Source organism: Peromyscus californicus, unplaced genomic scaffold (assembly GCF_007827085.1).
Source record: "Peromyscus californicus insignis strain IS unplaced genomic scaffold, ASM782708v3 Scaffold_12__1_contigs__length_115047231, whole genome shotgun sequence".
Taxonomy (NCBI): Eukaryota; Metazoa; Chordata; class Mammalia; order Rodentia; family Cricetidae; genus Peromyscus; species Peromyscus californicus.
The window spans coordinates 58,220,209-58,240,557 of record NW_026294413.1 but is presented as its reverse complement, the minus strand read 5'-3'; the positions used below and the strand labels follow the sequence as shown (position 1 = coordinate 58,240,557).

At 48.8% G+C, this 20,349-nt stretch overlaps 2 protein-coding genes across 9 annotated transcripts in view; one reads left to right on the top strand and one right to left on the bottom strand.

Annotated features, from left to right (window-relative positions):
• Positions 1–3,050, top strand: part of Znf395 (zinc finger protein 395) — an 83,430-nt gene extending 80,380 nt beyond the window's left edge. For all 5 annotated transcript variants that reach the window (XM_052732921.1, XM_052732922.1, XM_052732925.1 and 2 more), the window contains one exon: positions 279–3,050. In XM_052732921.1, coding sequence (XP_052588881.1) covers positions 279–390 — 112 coding nt within the window. In that variant the 3' untranslated portion in view covers positions 391–3,050. The remainder of the gene's footprint in view (positions 1–278) is intronic.
• Positions 3,051–5,495: 2,445 nt separating this feature from the next.
• Pnoc (prepronociceptin) overlaps positions 5,496–20,349 on the bottom strand; it is a 28,503-nt gene continuing 13,649 nt past the window's right edge. For 3 of the 4 annotated variants that reach the window (XM_052732914.1, XM_052732913.1, XM_052732915.1), the window contains exons 2-4: positions 20,069–20,218; positions 9,058–9,448; positions 5,496–5,872 (exon numbers count right to left, since the gene is read on the bottom strand). In XM_052732914.1, coding sequence (XP_052588874.1) covers positions 5,787–5,872; positions 9,058–9,448; positions 20,069–20,194 — 603 coding nt within the window. In that variant the 5' untranslated portion in view covers positions 20,195–20,218 and the 3' untranslated portion in view covers positions 5,496–5,786. Of the gene's footprint in view, positions 5,873–9,001; positions 9,449–20,068; positions 20,219–20,349 lie in introns of all 4 variants that reach the window. The other variant, XM_052732916.1, reaches the window with a different exon arrangement.

Here is a 20,349-nt window from a genome sequence, read left to right as displayed (position 1 = left end):
GCCATCTCATCCTTAGCCTTCGGGTTTCTGCCCACCGTCAGCACTGGTGATGTTAGACTTTGAGTCTGCCCAACTGTAGTCTCCAAGGTTAGTCCCCAGAGGGAGGCCACACTCAGCGGAGCTGGCTTCTCTGCCTTGAGTCTCCGGCTGTGAGCATCACTGACTTCTGCCAGAAGCCACCCCTCCCAGCCCCATGCGCGTTTGCCGGCTCGGGCCTGGCTGTGATCTGGGTCTAACCTCCGTTGCGTGATGCTACCCTCGTTTTCATTCCTTGTCAGGAAAGCCCGCGGAGAAGCCAAGAAGTGCCGTAAGGTGTACGGCATAGAGCACCGGGACCAGTGGTGCACGGCCTGCCGGTGGAAGAAGGCCTGCCAGCGCTTCCTGGACTGAGCCTGCCTCTCCCAGCCCCGCTCCCCACCCTGCCTGGCAGCCAGAGCATCTCCAGGCCTGCGGCCATCAGCAGAACACAGAGAGATGTGGAGTGGACGTGGGCAGCTGGGGCTCCATTGGCTAAGATGTAACACTTAAAAACACTTTCTCCCCCTTGTGGGAATGTTTTATTTTTAAAAGAAAAAACAAAATGAAAATATTTTTTCCCCCTAAAATAGAAGAGAGCCAAAATTGACCAAGGGTATTCTGCAGCGAACCAGAGACCAAAGAATTACCCCCCTCCCCCACCCTCTTGGGGACTAGTTTGTACACATCAAAAGTAGGACAGGATGCCTTGCCTATTTTTTTTTTTTTTTTTTTGTGCTGAGCTGGTAAATCCTTTGCTCCTTTAGCTATTCCAGAATGGACTGTGAGCAAAATGAATTTCCTTTTCTTAGGAAAAGAAAAAAAAAAAAGTAAGACCTTTCTGGCAGGTGGATGCCCCAGGGAGCAGTAGCGGGACTGTGGGAAGAGCAGGTGGCTGTACTTGGTGAGGTGCAGTGTTACTTCTGTTGAGCAGCTTCTGGGGATGGAAGAGGGACAGACACCCTTCTTCAGTGGCAACTTTGGGATCTGAGTCCCCTCAGATGTTGGGTTGCATGCCAGTAAACATTATATGGCTTCTTCTCAAAGCCTGTCCCCCAAAATACTGAGCCAAAAGGCTAGTATGAATTCAGTTTGAGAATGTGGCCTTGAAACACTACCCTGAGCATCCTTCCAGCACTGAGAGGAAATGTGGAGGTCTCCACAGAAACTTTGCTTCCCCTGAGTAAAGTCCTTCCTGAGGTCTCTTCCCTCCTGAGTGTCACAGAGGTTCTTGTCCTCTTGTCTGATGTGGAAGTCTTTGAGGATGAAACCTTCTTTCCCCTAGGGGGGATCCTAGCAGACTCTGCCTCGGCGCCTGCTGAACAGGACTTCCAGGACCCAGCTGTCTAGGACTGGAGTCCCAGGTGTCACAGGCCCAGGGAGTGCCACCAGGCCACCTCTCCAGGGACTGAGTAGTATTGACTCATTAGTTGTCACGGAGACCATTCTCCTGACCACTGAGGCTCCACTGGTGGCCTTACATGGGAAACACAACGCCTGCTTTTCAGTCCGAGACACACTAAGTACACACAAGAACCTAAGAGATTGTGTGTGTGTGTGTGATGTGCGTGAAGGGTGTAGTGGTAGCCTGGGCTGCTGGTGGAGGGGAGAGACACGAGTGTCTTTGGTAGGGGTGTGTTTTTATAATAAACCAGGCCAGCCAGAGGTGGCCCTGGGCCCTTCAATGCCCCTCCAACCTCATGGATATTTAAGAGCTGCCAGCAGAAGTTTGTTTCCTCTCTTTGCTCCCCATGATGCTCAGCTTCCAATCTTACTGGAGAGGGGAGGGAAATATAGAGACAGAGAGCTTCTGGACGTGGAGAGACCCCACCAGGAGGCTCTCCTCTCCCCTTCTCAATCCCAGCGTGGACTAAGCCTCCACTTGAGCAGAGGCATTGTAATCCCAGCCTTGGTTTGGAGCTTGCGGATGTAACTGACTGTAATGATTTTCTCCATTTGAAGCAGGCCTCCTATGCCATTGGCGTGCCGGGCAGAAAAGTAAGAGGGGAAAAAAGGAATTGATGGATGCTTTAAAAACTGAGGGAGTTTTGATTTTGTTCGGTTCTGTATTCCATTTCTGTGCAGCCTTTCGTGTCTGCATTCTTTCTCTCTCTTTTCTGCCTTGGTAGCCTCCTGCCCACTGTCATGGCCTACCCCCCTCTTCCCCCTATGTCTTGATGCTTTCGTATTGGTTCCTGACACACGGTCTGGCTTTGGGTTTGAAGGGTGAGGGTGACTTGTGAGCGCACCCAGCCGTCAGGCCCGCTTCTTCCTTCCTCTCTCTTATCTCCCTGCTTCCCAGCCCCATGGGTTCGGAATCTGACTGGGTGAAGGTGCCACAGGTGTGCTTTCGAAAGCAACAGGACCTAGCTTGCGAACAGTTATCTCGGGGAACTGTCTAGCCATGTCCCCGTTTTTCAGAGCGCTCCCGGAGTTACCTTCAGACCCGGCGGCGCCTGTGTTGGGAGCCGCGAGCCCGTGGGTACTGTCTGTGGCCAGCCGAGCCCGTGGGTACTGTCTGTGGCCAGCCGAGGTCTCCCTCGGGTCCAAAGCCTCGGGTGACAACAGGCTTGGATCAGTGATGAGGCTTTTAACCTGGCCCTGAAAGAGAGCCGTGTTGCCACTTGAGACAGTCCTGCGAGCCATGGCTGCCTTGTCCCAGTGAGTGCAAAGCTCGATGCCTTAGAGGACCCTGAGAAATTGGATATGGAAACTGATTGGGTGGAAGATAGCTGTCCTGTGACTTTCCGGTCACCCCAGGTTCTGACTTTACCAGGGGCAAAAAAACAGAAAAAAGAAAAAAAAAAAAAGAAAAAATTAAAAAATTTTAAAAAGATGAAAGCAACACAAGGGAGAAGAATCCCATCCGTGAATTTGTCCCGTAGACGCTCCCCCCCTCCCCCACCCCGGCCCCGCTGTCTTCCAAGTATTATTTTTACTGTTAAGATTTTTTTTAAATGTGAAATGAAATGTAATGTTTTTACAGCAATGATATGAAATATATTTTATAAGGAATAAAATGGTACATTGTCTGACCTCGTGTGTGCCCGCACTGAGTTCTCTCCTGCTCCTGCGGTGAGCTGCAGATGATACCGTGTGACACTCGTTTGTTTATGGCTTATCAGGTTGGTTGGGGGTGTTGCTCAGTGGAGGAGCACGTGACTGGTTCTAGGTTCAGTGCTAAAACAAATTCAAGGTCATACGTGCCACGGATGAGGCCCAGTGCCTGTAGCAGAGGCTCTCAAACCTTCCTGACGCCGAGACCCTTTAATACAGTTCCTCGTGTCGTGGTGACCCCCAACCATAAAATTATTTTTGTTGCTACTTCATAACTGTAATTTTGCTAGTTATGAATTTTGATGTAAAAATCTGATATGCGACCGCCCCCCCCCCAAAGGGGTCACGACCCTCAGGTTGAGAACAGCTGCTTTAACAGCTGAGGGATGTGAGGTATGGAGGTTGACTGTCTTGCCGAGGGTGCATACTGGGGTAAGGCGGGGTGATGGTATTGGTATTGTAACCTGGGCAGTGAGTGTTTTCTGTGGCTTACATTCATTTTCAAAGGAGGCCATCTTTTGGGCCTGCTGATGGGGAATGGACTGGGAAGTTAAGAGAAAATGAATCACATTCTATATATTCATTAGCTTCTCATAGCTATAATAAAAGAACCTGTGGCAGGCTAACTTTTAAAGAAAGGTTTAGAGGCTGAAAGACCCGACAACATGGTTTTCAGACTCTCGGAAGGGACGTCTTGTACACATCACCTCCCAAACAGGTGGCAATGTTGGGAACTCATACCAAGGGAGGGGTCACAGTGTGAAAATAGGAAGCCAGAGAGGCTGGGAAGCCTTCCTCAGTCACCACCTCCCACTGCCACCCTGCCTCAAGCACATGAAGGTTGGGGACCTCCTAAAGCATGTCCAAACCATTGCCTGGTGTCTACAGAAGGGGTTCTCAGTGTAGTCTGCTCCTGAGAGCTTTGCCTTTCCCAGGTTGTGGATAGGTGACAGCTGAGCTGGCCTCTGTGGGCAGGGTCCTAGAAGCAGAAAGCACCCCCCCACCCCCACCCCCGCCTCGCCATTGGCTTATTCAACTTTAGTCATCACAAGAGCCTGTCAAACCAGGCTGCAGGAAGTTGCCAGGGGGTGCTTTTAACTGTTTAAAGGACATTTTGGAGTATGAAGGGATTGTGTTGCCCTTGTAAGAATTATCTGCCCCCATCCCCCCCCCCCCCCCCCCCGCCCTCCTCAGGTTTTCTCTACGCAGTCCATTATGGCTGCCTCTTGCCTCTTGAGGCTGAGATTCCAGGTGTGCACCACCCTGCTCGGCTCTTAGAAGACTTTAAGGGGGTGAATGGAGTGCAGGCAGGAGACCTGGGATCTTTCTTTGCATTAAGCTGACATCCCATCCAGGAAAGGCAGGAGCTGGAGTGAGTTGCTGCTGAGAGACCCAGAGGAGTAGAGAGCTGCTTCTGAGCCTAGCAGCTGTCTCCTGGGGTGGGTTCTAAGGCTCCCCGACATGACTGGACAGTGAAGGCCCCTTGATCTTTTGCTTTTTGACCTCAAGAAGTGTGAGCAGAGTAAATTCACCATTGCTCATAATTTACCCATTCTGTGGTACAATTGTCCACTGGTCTGTGTGGGCTCCGCATCAGCAGATTAAACCAACGGCAGACTGACAGTCTTAAAAACACAAATTGCATCTGTCCCGACCAAATACAGACCTTTCTCATTATTCCCTAAGCAGTACAATAAAACACCTGTGTGCATGCTATTTATGTTGTATTCGATAGCATAGATAGAAATAATTTTGATATACAGAGGCTTGTATGTAGGTTATATACAAATGTGCTATTTTGTGCAATGGATGATTTTGCTCCTCACAGGGGGTCCTGGAACTAGTTCCCCGAGGTTATAGAAAAACAGTTGTACTCTGTCATTTCAGCGGGAGCAAATGGACCGTGACAGCTGTCTACCGCATAGACATTGAACTGGTCAGTTACTCCAGTTTGGTTCTCCATATGTTTCCTGGCTGGACTTCGACCGTCACACACCTTACCATGTTTAGTGTTTCATGAGAAAAAAGTAGGTGGGCCAGCGTGCCACTCCCTTGCTTCTGTCCCAACCCACGGGCACCAACCCAACAGGCTCTTTGCATCACCTGGAAGCTGTTAAAAATAGTTTCCGCTGGGTCCAGAGCTGGGAGTGGAGCCCGAGAGCAGCTGCAGAGACTCAAAAGTTGAGAACTCCTGTCTCCCCCTCCGACCCCTGCTCACACATTCACACAGCCGTTTGCATCTGGCGTCACCGTGCCCTTGCCTGTTGCCCTTGGTGTGGTCATGTCCCAGCGTCCTCCTTGCGCCAGATTTATGGCCCACATAGCTGTGAGTTTCCAGCCTGTGCCTCTGGGAGAGGCAGCTCTCACAGTGTGTGTTCGCAGAGCCCATGCTTCATCGTTACCACTTAAAAACAGCCAACGCGTTTAGTAACCATTTGCTCGGTAGAAGTTTAATGGAGAGAGCTGTTTCAAACAACCAAAAAGAACAGCTCTTTTACAAACAGATTATGGCAGTGACGAGGCAAAACCCCAGGTCTGACTTCATGTTCCCCTCACCTGGCCCTACGAGAGGGCAGAAGATGCTCGAGGAGGTGGGGCCAGTAAAATGTTAGCTGGAGGAATTACAAAAATACACTCTGATGTAGCAACAGGGTTGCGGTGAAACATGCCGTGGGGAAGAGGGTAACGACGGGGCAGGGAGGTGCTGTGGGTACTCAGTGCCTCAGGGAAGAAGGAATCCTGATTCCCGGCCGGCAGGTCTGGGCGTGGACACATGCTGTTCGGGGGATCACCTGGATGCCTGGGGAGACAGACAGAAAGGATTACAATGTCAGATCCAATAGGTCTGCGGAGCCATCATCCTGTTTGCCCAGGCGACTAAAGCAACCCAAAGTGGGCCACCACAGCAAGTGAAAGGAAGAATTTCCCAAGTGACCAGAAGGGGTCCTCACTTGATACCCGCCACTTACCTGCTGCTTTTGCCTACTACGGGCAGGGGTGATGCACTCGAGAAAAGGGAGGCTGATGGGCTGTGACATAAAAGGCCCAGCTACAAGCCTTTTCCTGGTAACACCCATCCCCTCCCCAGCTCTCAGCATCTATGTTAAAACAGTGTCCTGGGCTGGAGAGATGGCCCAGCGGTTAAGAGCACTGGCTGTTCTTCCAGAGGTCCTGAGTTCAATTCCCAGCAACCACATGATGGCTCACAACCATCCATAATGAGATCTGGTGCTCTCTTCTGGTCTGCAAACATACATGTAGGCAGAACACTGTATACATAATAAATAAATAAATCTTTAAAAAGAAAAAAAAAAAACACTGTCCTTAAAGGTCTCTCATCTGACACAGGCTCTCTAAGCTAGATGCTAGGATCGTGAATGTGCTGCTGGTGTCTCAAGGCTGGACACAGCAGGAAGCATAGGTCAGAGTAGGAGAAGCTGACCCCAGGACCTGCTGTGCCCTTCTCACAGCGCTGTCTAGGGCAGGGTCTGCATTGCAGTGCCCTGTCTTCCTAGGCTGCCACTACACTTTTGAACAGGCTCTTTATTCCACTCCAGTGTTGGGTGGCCCCCTCTCCGGACTCCAATCTTCTGAGTATAGATTGGCATCGACATCTTAAGATGCCAGGAGCGCCGGGCGGTGGTGGCGCACGCCTTTAATCCCAGCACTCGGGAGGCAGAGCCAGGCGGATCTCTGTGAGTTCGAGGCCAGCCTGGGCTACCAAGTGAGTCCCAGGAAAGGCGCAAAGCTACACAGAGAAACCCTGTCTCGAAAAACCAAAAAAAAAAAAAAAAAAAAGATGCCAGGAGCAACTTCAGCAATGGGAACTGGCCAGGGTGGAAGGATTTCTATAATGGCATGAGGTAAGTTGGGTTGTGTGCATGCAGATAAGCACAAGGTCTCAGTTGGTTGTGACTGGCTCATTAACACACATCCACTCTGGAACTCACCACCATGCATGTACAGATGAGGGGGGGGAGGGAGGGAGGGAGGGAGGGAGGGAGAGAGAGAGAGCGGGTTACATGGCGACAGGACAGCTATTAATAATACGCAAATGAGCTGGCTAATGTTTCCATCAAGAACTCTGCATGTTGAGCAAAGCAGCAGACAGAAACCAGTTATCAGCCCTGTTACAGCACCTCTCAGCTGGAAGTATAATAGAAAATCAGAAAAGTCAATTGTCTGGCTCTAATAGTTTTTTTTTTTTCCAAATAAATTGATTCTTGCTAATGGGACTGATCTTAAACTGTCTTTAGGTAAAGAATATTGTTGTGGTTTAAAGTTAGATATGGGCTTTGGTGTCCCTTAAGGGCCACTGTAAAGAATGCCATTAAGACTTAGAAGAATTCCTGCCACATCTGGAAGATTTACTACTGGATATCAGCCAGGTCTGGCTTAGAAGGAAATAGAATGCTTGTCAAGAACGGAGTGCAAGTTCACTCAGGACCTTTGGAGACGAACCATTCTGTTAAGACAAATGCAGCACCCCCCCCCCAATAAATATATTCATCTTTGGGGATAAACTTGCTGCAAACAAGTGGCCTATCAGCTTGGGCCCTGTGGGCTGGCCCCGTGCCAGAGTGTGGGCACCAAAGCTTAGCATATGATGACTCTCTCTCGAAAGAGGACCATGAATGACATGGCTACCTTGGATGTGTGGGAAGCAAAAAGAGAGGATGCATGCGTTTTTCTTTCCTGCGTCAGAGTTGGGAAGTGGCTTCTGTTGGGGCAACATAATATGGTCAGACTAACTTGTGCTTTGTCTGAGGCTGTGTTTCCAAGCTGTCTCGGGAGATGTGTGGGACTCTGCTCATTGGCGTGTATGGATGAAGGGCCACAAATTTAATGGTTGGACTTTCTCTTAAATCCACTGTGCTGATTCCTAATGCTGCTCCCTAGTTATGTACTGATGATGGCTGGAGAGAGCTGGATTTGGAATCAGCCGGCAGTAACTTGGTCTTTGCTGTGTGTTTTCAGAGGCTTTATATGACTGTAAGTGTGTACCCGGGGGGTGGGGGGTGGGGGGTGGGATTGAAGCAAAGGAAGAGATCACAAGTGGCATCCTGGGAAGAGATGAAGAAAAAAGAAACTGAAGAAAAAGGACTCATTCTTCCTTAGTACATATTCTAAAACCTACTAGCTCTATTGGATCAGATTCTGGAGGCCTGGTTCAGCAAGGATGCCATTAATGATAAAGAATTGGTCTTTCCTTGGAAAAGTGTGAGGATGACCTAATTGTTAGTGGAAGAAAAATAAGAGCAAAAAGCACAACTCTGGGTCCCAACAAAAAGTCTTTGGCAGGGGGAAATGGGAAATATTAATGGTTTCCATGGAGTTTAGCCACCTTGAGATGTAGGGTGAGATGGATAAACCGCCTTTGAAGTAGAGAGGTAATCAGCCTTTTGCAAATGGCTAAGAGGAGAGCTGGCTATTGGGTTTTTTTTTTGCAGATAAAGTCTCTGAGGAAAGGTGAGCTGAATGGTTGCTATGGTAACTGGCTGTTAGAATTGGTCCACTTAACTGTCCCCATAGTAACTAAGCTCCTGGAGAGCTATAGAGGAATTAGTTATCTTAACATACTACTATTATCCCCATGGTAACCAGTCTCTGAATGGGAGTGGTCAGCCTCAAGGAGAATGGTGGGAAAAATCTTTCTCCCTGGAGAAATGGGTAGGAGGCAGAGATGTGAATTTCTTCATCAACCAAGCCTCCTGAGGGCTGGAGTCCTTGAGACCTGGGGGGTGTGGGGGGGGGGGGAAGGGAGGATTGGGTGGTGTGTGTGTGTGTGTGTGTGTGTGTGTGTGTGTGTGTGTGTGTTGTATGTGTGTGTGTATGTGTGTGTTTGGGGCTGGCCAATATGTTTTTAGGCCTGGGACAGCTGGGTATATGAGGTTACTTCTTGCCCCCTGCTAATTGGCGCCCAACTCACTCATGGGTTGCAGTGGCCGGTGCAGCTGGGAGGGGCTCCTTCTGGCTACACATTACCATTCTGGTGCAGAGTGCGCCGGCGCTGGCTCGATTGCATGCTCAGGACCAGGTACTGCCTCATAAACTCACTGAACCGCTTCTGGTTGGCCAACTTCCGGGCTGACTTCCGGGCCCCAGTGAAGCCCCCAAACCTCTTCTGCAGCTGCTTCTGCTCCACCTGCTCGGCATCATCTGTGCCGGGCTCTGTGTCTGTCGCTTGCACCAAGCTCCTGACCCGGGGCATTCGCTTCAGATGCTGCATCTCCGAGGCTTTTGGCTGGTTAAGAGCCGCTGACAGGAGCTCTGGGTCAGCAGGGCTGAGCTGCCCAGAGCCGCTGGTCATGACTTTGGCGCATGCAGTCCAGAGAGGACTGGGCAAGACCTTTTCTTCACACTGGAGGATGCACACCTGCAAAGACACGGGCAGGAGGGAGAGAAAAGGGGACAAAGCCAGGGATGAGCCAAGACAGAGAATCGTCTAAAGCTGTTCCGAGTCACGTGCTTCTGAAGCGCTAGTTCTCAAGTATTGCGCAGCGGTTTATGTATGCGTGGGAGTGCACATGTATGTATGTGCACGTGTGTGTGCATACCAGAAGTCGACAATGATTTTCTTTCTCTATCACTCTCTGCTTGATTTTCAATATAATTTTCTTTTATAATAATAATAATATATTATTATATTATTATACAGTAATTATATATATTAATAATTAATAATAATTATTATAATATTATTGTGTGCGAGTGTGGAGGTCAGGGGACACTTATGTGGAGTCTCCTTCTACCTTTATGTGGCTTCCAGGAATCAAATTCAGGTCACTGGATTTGAGTAGAAGCACCTTTACCCACCAAACCGTCTCACTGGCCCCTCCACTTTTTTTTTTTTTTTGAGATAGGATCTCTTATTGACCTGGATGACCTGAGCCAGTTGGGCTATACTGGCTGGTCGGCAAGCCTCAGGGATCCTCCTGTTTCTGCTTCCCTAGTGCTGGGACCACGAGTACGTGCCTCCATGCTTGACTTTTATGTGGGTGCTGGGAATCGAACACAGATCCTCATGCCTGTGTAGCAAGCCTTTTACTGATGTCGTGGTTAGGGTTACTATTGCTGTGATGAAACACCATGACCAAAGCAACTTGGAGAGGAAAGGGTTTATTTGGTTTTAACACTTCCACATCACAGTCTATCATTGAAGGAAGTCAGGACAGGAACTCAAACAGGCCAGGAACATGGAGGCAGGTGCTGATGCAGAGGCCATGGAGGAGTGCTGCTTACTGGCTTGCTCCTCATGGCTTGCTCAACCTGCTTTCTTAAAGAACTTAGGACCATCAGCCCAGGGATGATACCACCCACAATGGGCTGGGCCCGTCCACATCAATCACTAATTAAGAAAATGGCCCACAGGCTTGCCTACAGCCTCATCTTATGGAGGCATTTTTTAAATTGAGGTTCCCTCCTCTCAAGATGACTTTAGCTTGTGCCAAGTTGACATAAAACTATCCAGTACTGCTGATGAGCCATCTCCCCAACCTTTGTGCAGCACTTTTACATATAGTTACCCTCCCTCCCCCAAATTTGCACAGTTTCAGAGTTAGAAACAGAGAACCCCCTGACTCTGCTCCATTATCTAACCAACAAAGAAACCAGGGTTCAGAACTGTGGTTCATTTATCTTCAGGCAATCCTGCAAGTTAACACAGAATGAAGGCATTCCAAATTATACCCTGCTATAGCCTTAGGCTTTTGGAGCCTAGCAAAGCTCATGAGTGTCACTCAGGTAGAAGAATTCTATTTCTCCCATTGGGCCAGGGAAGGACAGATTGGTTACAGAAAAGGGGGAAGCATGGGATTACATCTGCAGGTGTATTTTAAGGTCATTCTTTAACTGGGGAGATGGCTTGGTTGGTAAAATGCCTGCTGTGCGAGCATGAGGACCTGAGTTCAGTTCCCCAGCACCCATGTGAAAGCTGGGCATGGTGGTACTTGTTTATAAGCCTAGAGTGAGGGGTGGGAGGGTGGAGACAGGCACCTCCCTGGAGTTCCACAGTCAGCCATTCTAATCAGCTGATGAGCTCTGGATGCCCTGAGAGAGACTGTCTCAAGAAACAAGATAGAGAGTGACAGAGGAAGGCACAGATGCACACAGATACACAGACATTCACATATAGCACACAGCTGTGTACACAACCAAATGGGAACTAAACCAAAGCCACCGTGTAAAGACTAACCCTAGGGTGACTAATTTTCATTCTATTTGTTCTAGTTACTCCTATTTGTACATCCTTTATAGCAAGTGATGTCCAAGAGACTCCGGATGTAGGCAGGCTGGGCATGTGGAGCTAAACCTGCAATCTACTGGACCCGTATCTTCTTAGATACAAGCCAGGCAGTGCCCCAGGAACTCTCTGCTGCTGGCCAGCCTCCCCAAGCACCACATCCCCTAGTGAAGACCAGCAGTTGGATCCATGCCATCTTACCAGTACCCTCTTGCTGGTCCTGCCCTTGGTCCTGCCCTTCTATCTCTGTTTGGGTTTTCTGGAAGTCTCTACTGACTTTTCTTACTATGTGCATTTTGGCTTCACCCCTGACTGCTGTGAGATATCTTTCTGTCTGCTGTGAATATGTGTGGCTCCCATAAATAAAGCTGCATTGGCCTAGGGCAGGGCAGGATAAGGTTAGGTGGTACATTCAAACTGAAGACAAGATAAAGAAGACTGGAGTCGGGGGAGACTCGGACCCACCGCCCAAGGAGCAACAGGATGTCAGAAGACCGGTAATGCCATGGCCATTTGGCAACTTATGGATTTATAGAAATGAGTTAATTTAAGATGAAAGAACTATCTAGCAAGAAGCTGAAGCCATGGGCCATACAGTCTGTAATTAATATAAGCCTCTGAGTGGTTATTTTATAAGCGGTTGTGGGACCGTGGGTGGGAGAGATTCGTCTGGACTGCTGGGTGAGGCAGGACCGGAGCAATTTCCAGCTACACCTGGCTCTTGTCATGTTCCCAGCCTTACTCAGAAGAAAGTCTCCCTTCTCCTTGACCTTGCCATTGTGGTGAAGGGTGTTTCAGGAGCCCCCCATCAAACTGTGGCACTCTTGCCTGACTCCCTGGACTCCTTGCGGTACACAGGCTGTCCACCGCCCACCCAGAGCCATCCTCTTCCCTAGAACATAACGCCAGATTCCTTCCCGAAGGCGACAGTGCATCTCCCCACCTCCCTGTAGTCAGAGGTGGCTGGCAAGCATGAAAGTGACCAGTTGGGGCCTGCAATGAGCTTGGGCACCCTTTCCCTCCTCCCTCACTTTCCTTCAGCATCGTCTGCAAGGTGGGCACTTTGGGCTGTCCTTCTGCTGCCGTCCTGAAACCACAAGGTGGTGTCCTGTGCTAGAAGCCAAATGAGCATGGGGGGCAATATTCTGGCAGAATGTAAAGACAGAAGACCCTCGAGCTGTGATGGACACCAGCCCCAAACTCACTTGTGGATCACCAAATCTCTGTTTCAATGGTTCCCTGTTACCTCTAGGTCTTTGGTACCGGCAAGCGAATTTCATTCTCATGTGTTATATTCTCCCCACATGCTGTACTTTTGTTTCTGCTGCTGTGATAAAACATCCTGACCAAAAGCAACTTAGGGGAGAAAGGGTTTGTGTACGGTTCCAGGTTACCGTCCATCATTGTAGGGAAGTCAGAGCCTCAGGAACTTGAGACAACTGGTCATATCACATCCACAATCAAAGGCAAAGAGACAGGAATGCTTGCAGGCTTACGTGCTTGCTTGTGCTCAACTCTTGCATAGTTCAGGAGCCCCTGCCTAGGGAATGGTGCTGCCCACAGTGGGCTGGGTCTTCTCACATCAGTTAAGGCAATCCCCCACAGACGTGCTCACAGGCCAACCCAATACAGCCTGTCCCTTATTGAGATCCTTGTGCTACATGAGCCTAGCTTGTATTAAGTCGGCAAAATCAAGTTAACCATCATACCACTTTAGTCCACCGTTTTGCTTGCCTTCTCTGGCTCTCTCTGGGTGTGGTTTGTTATCCCAAAGTTGAATTTTTTGGTTTTTCGAGACAGGGTTTCTCTGTGTAGCTTTGCGCCTTTCCTGGAACTCACTCTGTAGCCCAGGCTGGCCTCGAACTCACAGAGATCCGCCTGGCTCTGCCTCCCGAGTGCTGGGATTAAAGGCGTGCGCCACCACCGCCCGGCTCCAAAGTTGAATTTTTTAAAAAAAGATTTATTTATTTTTGTATGTATGCACATATGGGTGTGGGTGCCGGTGGAGGCCAGCAGAGGACCCCCTGAAGCTGGAGTTACAGCCATTTGTAAGCTGCTAGGAAGAGTTAGGAAGCGCCCTTAACCAGGGAACCATGTCTTTAGCTCTAAGTGAGATTCTAAACTCTGGGTACATTTTTGCCTTCCTTCTCCCCCCACCCCCCATCTATGCAGTAGGGCATTTGCCTATTTTTTCCATTCCTGCTACCACTGCCTCAGTGCGTCTCAGAAGACAGAAGCCTCCCACCAATCTTCCCATCTCTCTTTGCATTCAAATCCATGTGAGGCCCCTGGCAGGTCCAGGAGAATTACTCTAATTCCATCACACCCTGCCCACAACTGCCTGGTACTTTGTCTTGCCTTGAACACATCTCCAGACTCCTGAGCAGAACATAGAAGTACTTGTACCATGTGGTCCAGCCCACGTCTTACTTCTAACTCCTTCTCCTTCACAGCGCCCCCTACCCCCCCTCACTCCCCCCATCCCCAACACACAGGGCTCCTCCTATACCTCATGAACCACCCTGCCTTTTGTCACTGTGTGCCCTCTGATGGAATGGCCGTTTTTGCACCCATCCTTGTGGACATGGCCACATTCTAATTTTACCTCTTTGTCTTATCATCTTCTTTTGGTTCTTTGGAAGGAAGTGCTCTGTCTTGCCTCTGTGTTCCCACCCAACTTTGCATTCCTCCCAAGGGGACTTTAATGAGAGATACAGATATTCACAATACTTTATAAAGCATAGTCTAAAAAGTTAGGGGCACGTCTTATTTATAGTTGAGTCCTGGGTAAATATCTTCTCTTTATAGTGACTAGTAGGCAGTCAATGAAATTCTCTCAAGTTCTGGACATTCTAGTGCATGGACACATCCGGTTGTCATAACATGTATCTTTTTTTAATGTGCATGTATGTGTGTGTATATGAATGTGTGTGTGAAGGCCAGAGAACAGTCTTGGGTGTCATCCTCAGGAATGCTGTCCATTTCCTTTGAGGCAAGGTCTCTCATTGGCTTGGAGCTTATCAATTAGGGTAGACTGGCTTTGAATCCCAGGGAGTCTCCTGTCTCCACAGTCCCAGTGCTGGGAGTATAAGCACAGGCCACCATGCCCTGCTTTTTTCCCCCTGCATTCCAAAATAATTAATTATAAAATTTATAATAATTAATTATAAAATGTCTTGCAATTCTTATATCATAAGTATTTGTTAATGAATGTTAAACAAAACATTGTAAGTTTTCATTCTGATAAATAATTTAGCGTGAAAATAATTTCTGTAACATGTATATGTGCATTGGTCCAACCCGGATTCTGGAGTGTGCACTCAGGCCTCACTCTTGCAAGGTGGATTCCTTAACCAGCTGAGTCCACGTGTGTCTTCTGATGCTCTGTGGAAGCTGAAGATGTTAGTAAAAGCCCTTTGGTACACAGAACAGATGCCAGCAACAAATAGTTGTCCAGCTCCTCATGTCCGTGGTGGCAGATTCACTTAGACAGCATTCTCCAGAGCCAACAGGGGCACATGGAGGTATGGGGACACTGGTAAGGTCACTAGACTGGTGGGACTGAGAGCAGCTCAGCCTTCGGGTACCCTTGTTTCCTTCACAGAGAAGGAACCCTCAATGCTTGCTGGACTTTCTGCTCCTTTGGTTTACAGGTGGAAGAGACACATCTAGAAGCCACTAGAACTGAGCACTCCTGGGCTTCTAATGCCAGATGGTAATTGGATTTTGTGTCAGTGAGAGCAAATGAAAATTTGTGATCAAACCAGATGCCACAGTCTTTACTGAGATTCAACACACTGCCAGATAAATTAGATACTGACCAAATCATCGCCAACGGTTGGTTTAGAATAAGGTTTGAGGCAAATCTGAGGTATCCAAATGTACAACCACATTTTTAGAGCCATATGGGCATATGAGCCTAATGCTTAAGCCTCTGGTCTGGGGTCCTCATCAGCTGCTTCACAGGGAGGGGCTAGTGGCTTATTAAGTGAGCTGGACACATTTTCTCAGACATGACAATGACATTGCTATATTAAGCCAGAGTTTGCAGGAGCATCTGGACTCTAGATGGTGCCAAATTGATTTGTCAAGCCGGGCTTCTGAGGAGACTGCGCAAAAGGCCATTTGGATGTCTGGATCAAAGATTAGGGTACAGGCGGAGGGTGTGACCTAGCCATAGAGGTCAGGCCTGCCTTCTAGCCTCTCTCTGTCTATCAAACAAACACAGGAGTCCTTAGAGGGCAGTGAAGACAGCCACTGCATGGTTTGGTTCCTGTTTCAGGCTGAGTTATGCTTAGGAGCTATTTGTTCTAGGAGGTCTCGCCAAAACATTCGAAGGCATGGCTAGGGATATAACTCAGCTATAACGCACCCCGCCTGGTCATTCACAGAGCCATAGGTTCAATCTTAACCACTGCAAAATTCATGAAAATAAATTCGGAGGCTGGAGACATGGTTCAGTGGTTTACGAACACATACTGCTCTCATAGATGACCCAACTTCAGTTCCTAGCACTTATGGGTGGCTCACAGCTACCTGTACCTCCAGCTGCAGGGAATCTGACAGCCTCTTTCAGCCTCTATGGGCAACTGCACTCATGTACATATACTCCCCATATATATGTATATGCGTATATATATGTATATATCCACATATATATGTATATATATTGAATATACATAATATATTGGATGTGTGTGTGTGTGTGTGTGTGTGTGTGTGTGTGTGTATTCAAAGGCAGACACTATCCAAGGCAGCAGATGAATAAATAGCATGAGAAAAATCCATTAGAAGAGCTTCTGCTGCCAATCACCTGCAAAGAATTTTTCACTAGCTGCAGGTAGAGATGCCAGGAGGCAGCTCCCGTTGCAACAGTTTTAGGACTTTTAAATGCATTTCCCTGAAACGTCTTTTGGAGAGTGTGTTGTCTTCATCTCGGACTCTGAAATAACTCTGTGAATTTAGATTCTTCTACTTGGACCGACGGAATAAGTGCCGCTGACAATTAGTTGAAGAACCAGAGGACGCTGCAATGGGTGAGTCATTTGCTGACCAAAATTATAGTCTAACAGAAAGCCAGCCACACACGGGCCACCTACCAGGAGTAGAAATAGAAAAATTTCTGATGGAGCCAAGTGTCCTGAGGATCCTGGGAGCAAGTCAGGATTACATAATCTGGGAGAGAGACTGGTAGATGACCCTGGCTGAAATGTGAGTCCCTCCATCATCCCCCTCATCGAAGCAGACCTGGGCAAGATTTGCAGTCTCAGAAAATGAGACATAATTGCTTACGTCCTTGGCATTTTGTTCTATTTTAAATGGGTTAAACGGGAAAACAGGAACTAGAAACAGAAAAACAAGCAAGCAACAGGGGGCTGGGGGGGGGGGGAGTGGGGTGGGGGCAGCGGCGGCCAGCACTGCAAAGCGTTTATCTCTGACTGTGAGGCTTTTACTAATCCATTTTCTGACTTGTTTCTAGGAAGTAAAGTGAGTGTTGTCTGGACCCCAAAGATCTGAGATGCTAATGGAGAGATAGAAGCTCGCTTCCAATTCTTCACCACCCCAGAAAGAACCAAATGTAAGACCTTACAGTGGCTGCCCAGGATGTGCACAGCAAGGAGCCTAATGTTCTGAGAGTCTTACAATTTCCTTAAGGCAGGCTGCCGGAGCCCTGTTACGGGGCCACACACTGGGTCCCATGCTGGGATACCTAGATAGGTCAGCAAAGGAACTCAGACTTTAGCGAGAAAGAAAGAGTGGGGGGAGATGAAGGGGGAGAGAGGGAAGGAGAGGGGGGAGGGGGAGAGCTAGCCATGGCACCAAGAGCCAGAATAAGTACAACCCACGAGTATCACCCAGGAAGGAGAATTTTATTTCATTTCCTCATGAAGTTCAAGGTCAGATTGGTTAAAGGAACTGGGGGTGGGAGAGTAGGTGGTTAAGTCTGCGTGTATATTGAAAATAAAGGTCACTGTGAAGAGAACAAACCTGGGTGGTGTTAATTTCCTTCCTACGTACAGTGGCCGTTCCTATCTGTGTGTGGTCTACAGCAATGGCCTGGAACACAGGCAGGTTGGGCACGTGGGCTAAACGTGTACTCTACCCTGTGGGAGCTCGTTCTCATACCCAAACCAGACCCCAGAGTGCCAGAAACCCTCTGCAGCTGCTCTGTTTCCCCAAGCACCACGGTGTCTAGTGGAGACCATCAACCTGACCACGCCATCTCTCCAGCTCTCCCCGGCTGGTCCTGACCTTGGCCTCACCCTTCTGATTTCCTGTCTTGGTTTGGGTCTCCTAGAAGCCTCTTATTTCCTTCTTTCTGGGTGCTGCTCAGATTTACCTCTGATTCTCCTGTGAATTTTCAGATCAAAACTCCACTCAAACCTGACCTTTGCCTTTGGGAGGGAGCAGCGTGTTTTTTGTTAGGAGGTGAAGCTTAACTTTGGCCCTGAAGTATGAGTGGTGTTAGTGGGTGGAGGAAGAGAGAGGCAGAGATAGAAGGTGGCAGGACAGCAAATATCATCAGGGTTCCCCTGGGAGCTGTAAAGAGTGCCTTGGATCTGGGCTTGAGCCCAAGAGAGAAGGTCAGGGGTCCCTTTGACCAGTTACCTGCAGCCTGGGAGAGAAAAGCCAGGGTATGTAGTGGCATCTCAGAAGGAGAGGGACAGAGGGGCAAGAAGCAGGCATCCTGCCATCCCTGTTTAGGGACTGGGCAGAGGAACAGAGGTCAATATAAAAGGCTGGGAAAGGGTAGACAGAGGGGAAGGGAAGAGACCCATTAGCCAGGCAAGAGAAGCGAGAGATGCTTCTTGAAGGATGAGATATCCTCTAGGCAGACAGATCCCTAGAGGAAAATAGGATGGATGAGCATCAGAAACACATCCCTTCGAGGGGTCATCTGGGCTGCCCTTCCTGACTGCGTGACTGTGCCTTCCTGCCCAGAAGACAGGTGTGTCCAGGTCTGCAAGAGTGTAGTGCTCGTCTCCTGGGGCTGAGGTCACAGTTCTACTCAGAGCCGGGAGAGAGCAAGGTGTACTGGGCACCAGCTACACTGGGTTTTGCGTCTGCATATTTATTTGCCTTAAGGAACAGCCATTACTCGCTTGTTTTGAAAGGCAGAGGGTTTGAAGCATAGTGCCTTGAAAGCAGCTTTATTGACTTCAAAGGAAAAATAAATAATTGAATTATATAGGAGAGAATAGCTATCTAAGCTGAAATTAAAGTAGTAAGAAAGCAGTTCATTTAATGAATAATAATTTAATGTTTTGTACTTCAAGTTGGAAATTTAAAACACAAGAGAGCATTTTGGAGGCTCATTGCAGAATTATTTGCAATATAAAAAATGGATGACAATATCCATGTTCAGCAGATGGGGGAATGGAGAACAAGTTATATATTCATCGAAAGGGAAATCACTTGAAATAGTGTGTAGTAACGTGAGACTATTAATCCTGTGACACCACAGAAAGTAGGAAAAGGGAGATTCTCTCTGGTTCCTAGAGTAATAATAGTCCATCTTCACTGTCCACTTGAGGGGTTGAGGATTGTGTAGGAGACACAGCTGATGAGGGTGTTTCAAGAGGGTTTACTAAAGATGAGAACCCCACCCTGAGTGTGGGTGGTTCCACCCCAAGAGCTGGAGTCCAAGATTGAGTAACGAAGATGTGAGCTGAGCACCGGGGTTCTCTCTGTGCTTCCTCCTGACTGTGGACACAATGTGACCAGCTGCCTCAAGTTCTTTTTTTTTTTTTTTTTTTTGGTTTTTCAAGACAGGGTTTCTCTCTGTAGCTTTGAAGCCTGTCCTGGAACTCGCTCTGTAGACCAGGTTGGCCTTGAACTCACAGAGATCCACCTGCCTCTGCCTCCCGAGTGCTGGGATTAAAGGCATGCACCACCACCGCCCAGCCTGCCTCAAGTTCTTGCCTCCAGGCTGTCTCTCCCATGATGGACTGTGCTCTGACACTGTCAGCCAAAACAAACCTTAAGTTTCAAGGGTTTTTGTCACAGCAAAAAGTAATTAATTCGTGGGGCTAAAGAAGACCTTACTTTTCTTTATACATAATACATGTATTATGCATAACACTGGGACAAGGGCATCGTGAACAGATATTTATTGGAAGATTAAGAGGGAGGACCACAAGAGTCTGGTGGTAGAGAGGGAGGACCACAGGGGTCTAGTGGTAGAGAGGGAGGACCACAGGAGTCTGGTGGTAGAGAGGGAGGATCACAGGAGTCTGGTGGTAGAGAGGGAGGACCACAGGAGTCTGGTGGTAGAGAGGGAGGATCACAGGAGTCTGGTGGGAAAGAGGGAGGATCACAGGAGTCTGGTGGTAGAGAGGGAGGACTACAGGAGTCTGGTGGGAAAGAGGGAGGATCACAGGAGTCTGGTGGTAGAGAGGGAGGACCACAGGAGTCTGGTGGTAGAGAGGGAGGACTACAGGAGTCTAGTGGTAGAGAGGGAGGATCACAGGAGTCTGGTGGTAGAGAGGGAGGACCACAGGAGTCTGGTGGTAGAGAGGGAGGACCACAGGAGTCTGGTGGTAGAGAGGGAGGACCACAGGAGTCTGGTGGTAGAGAGGGAGGACCACAGGGTTCATAGTCGGAAGATGCAGCTCAGCTCCACCTGTTTCATCCTGGTCACATGACACTGCACAAGTCCTGGGAGAGACTTGAATGCCTCATTTAGCATCTGCTTTGAAGTCAGGGGGAGGAGATGGCAAGGAAGAGGATAGTCCTTTGACCTTCCGGACATACCTTCAAGTTGAAGCTGTCTGGGTCCGGGCGGAGCTTCTGCTGGCAGGTGAGACAGTCCCTGGGACAGCTGCTGAACACGCTGGAGAGCAGGCTGAGCAGCAGAACATCACTGAACAGGATTTTCATGGTGCAGCAGTGGGAAGCAAGAGGCTGAAACACACAGAGGACACAAGCCAATTAGTACAGTCCAAGGGGAGGTTAGTCAGCCCCGGGGACCACGACCCAGGGAGGCAAGCATCATTCCTCAGTGAGGAGATTCCTCAGGTCTGAGGTTTGCCGGC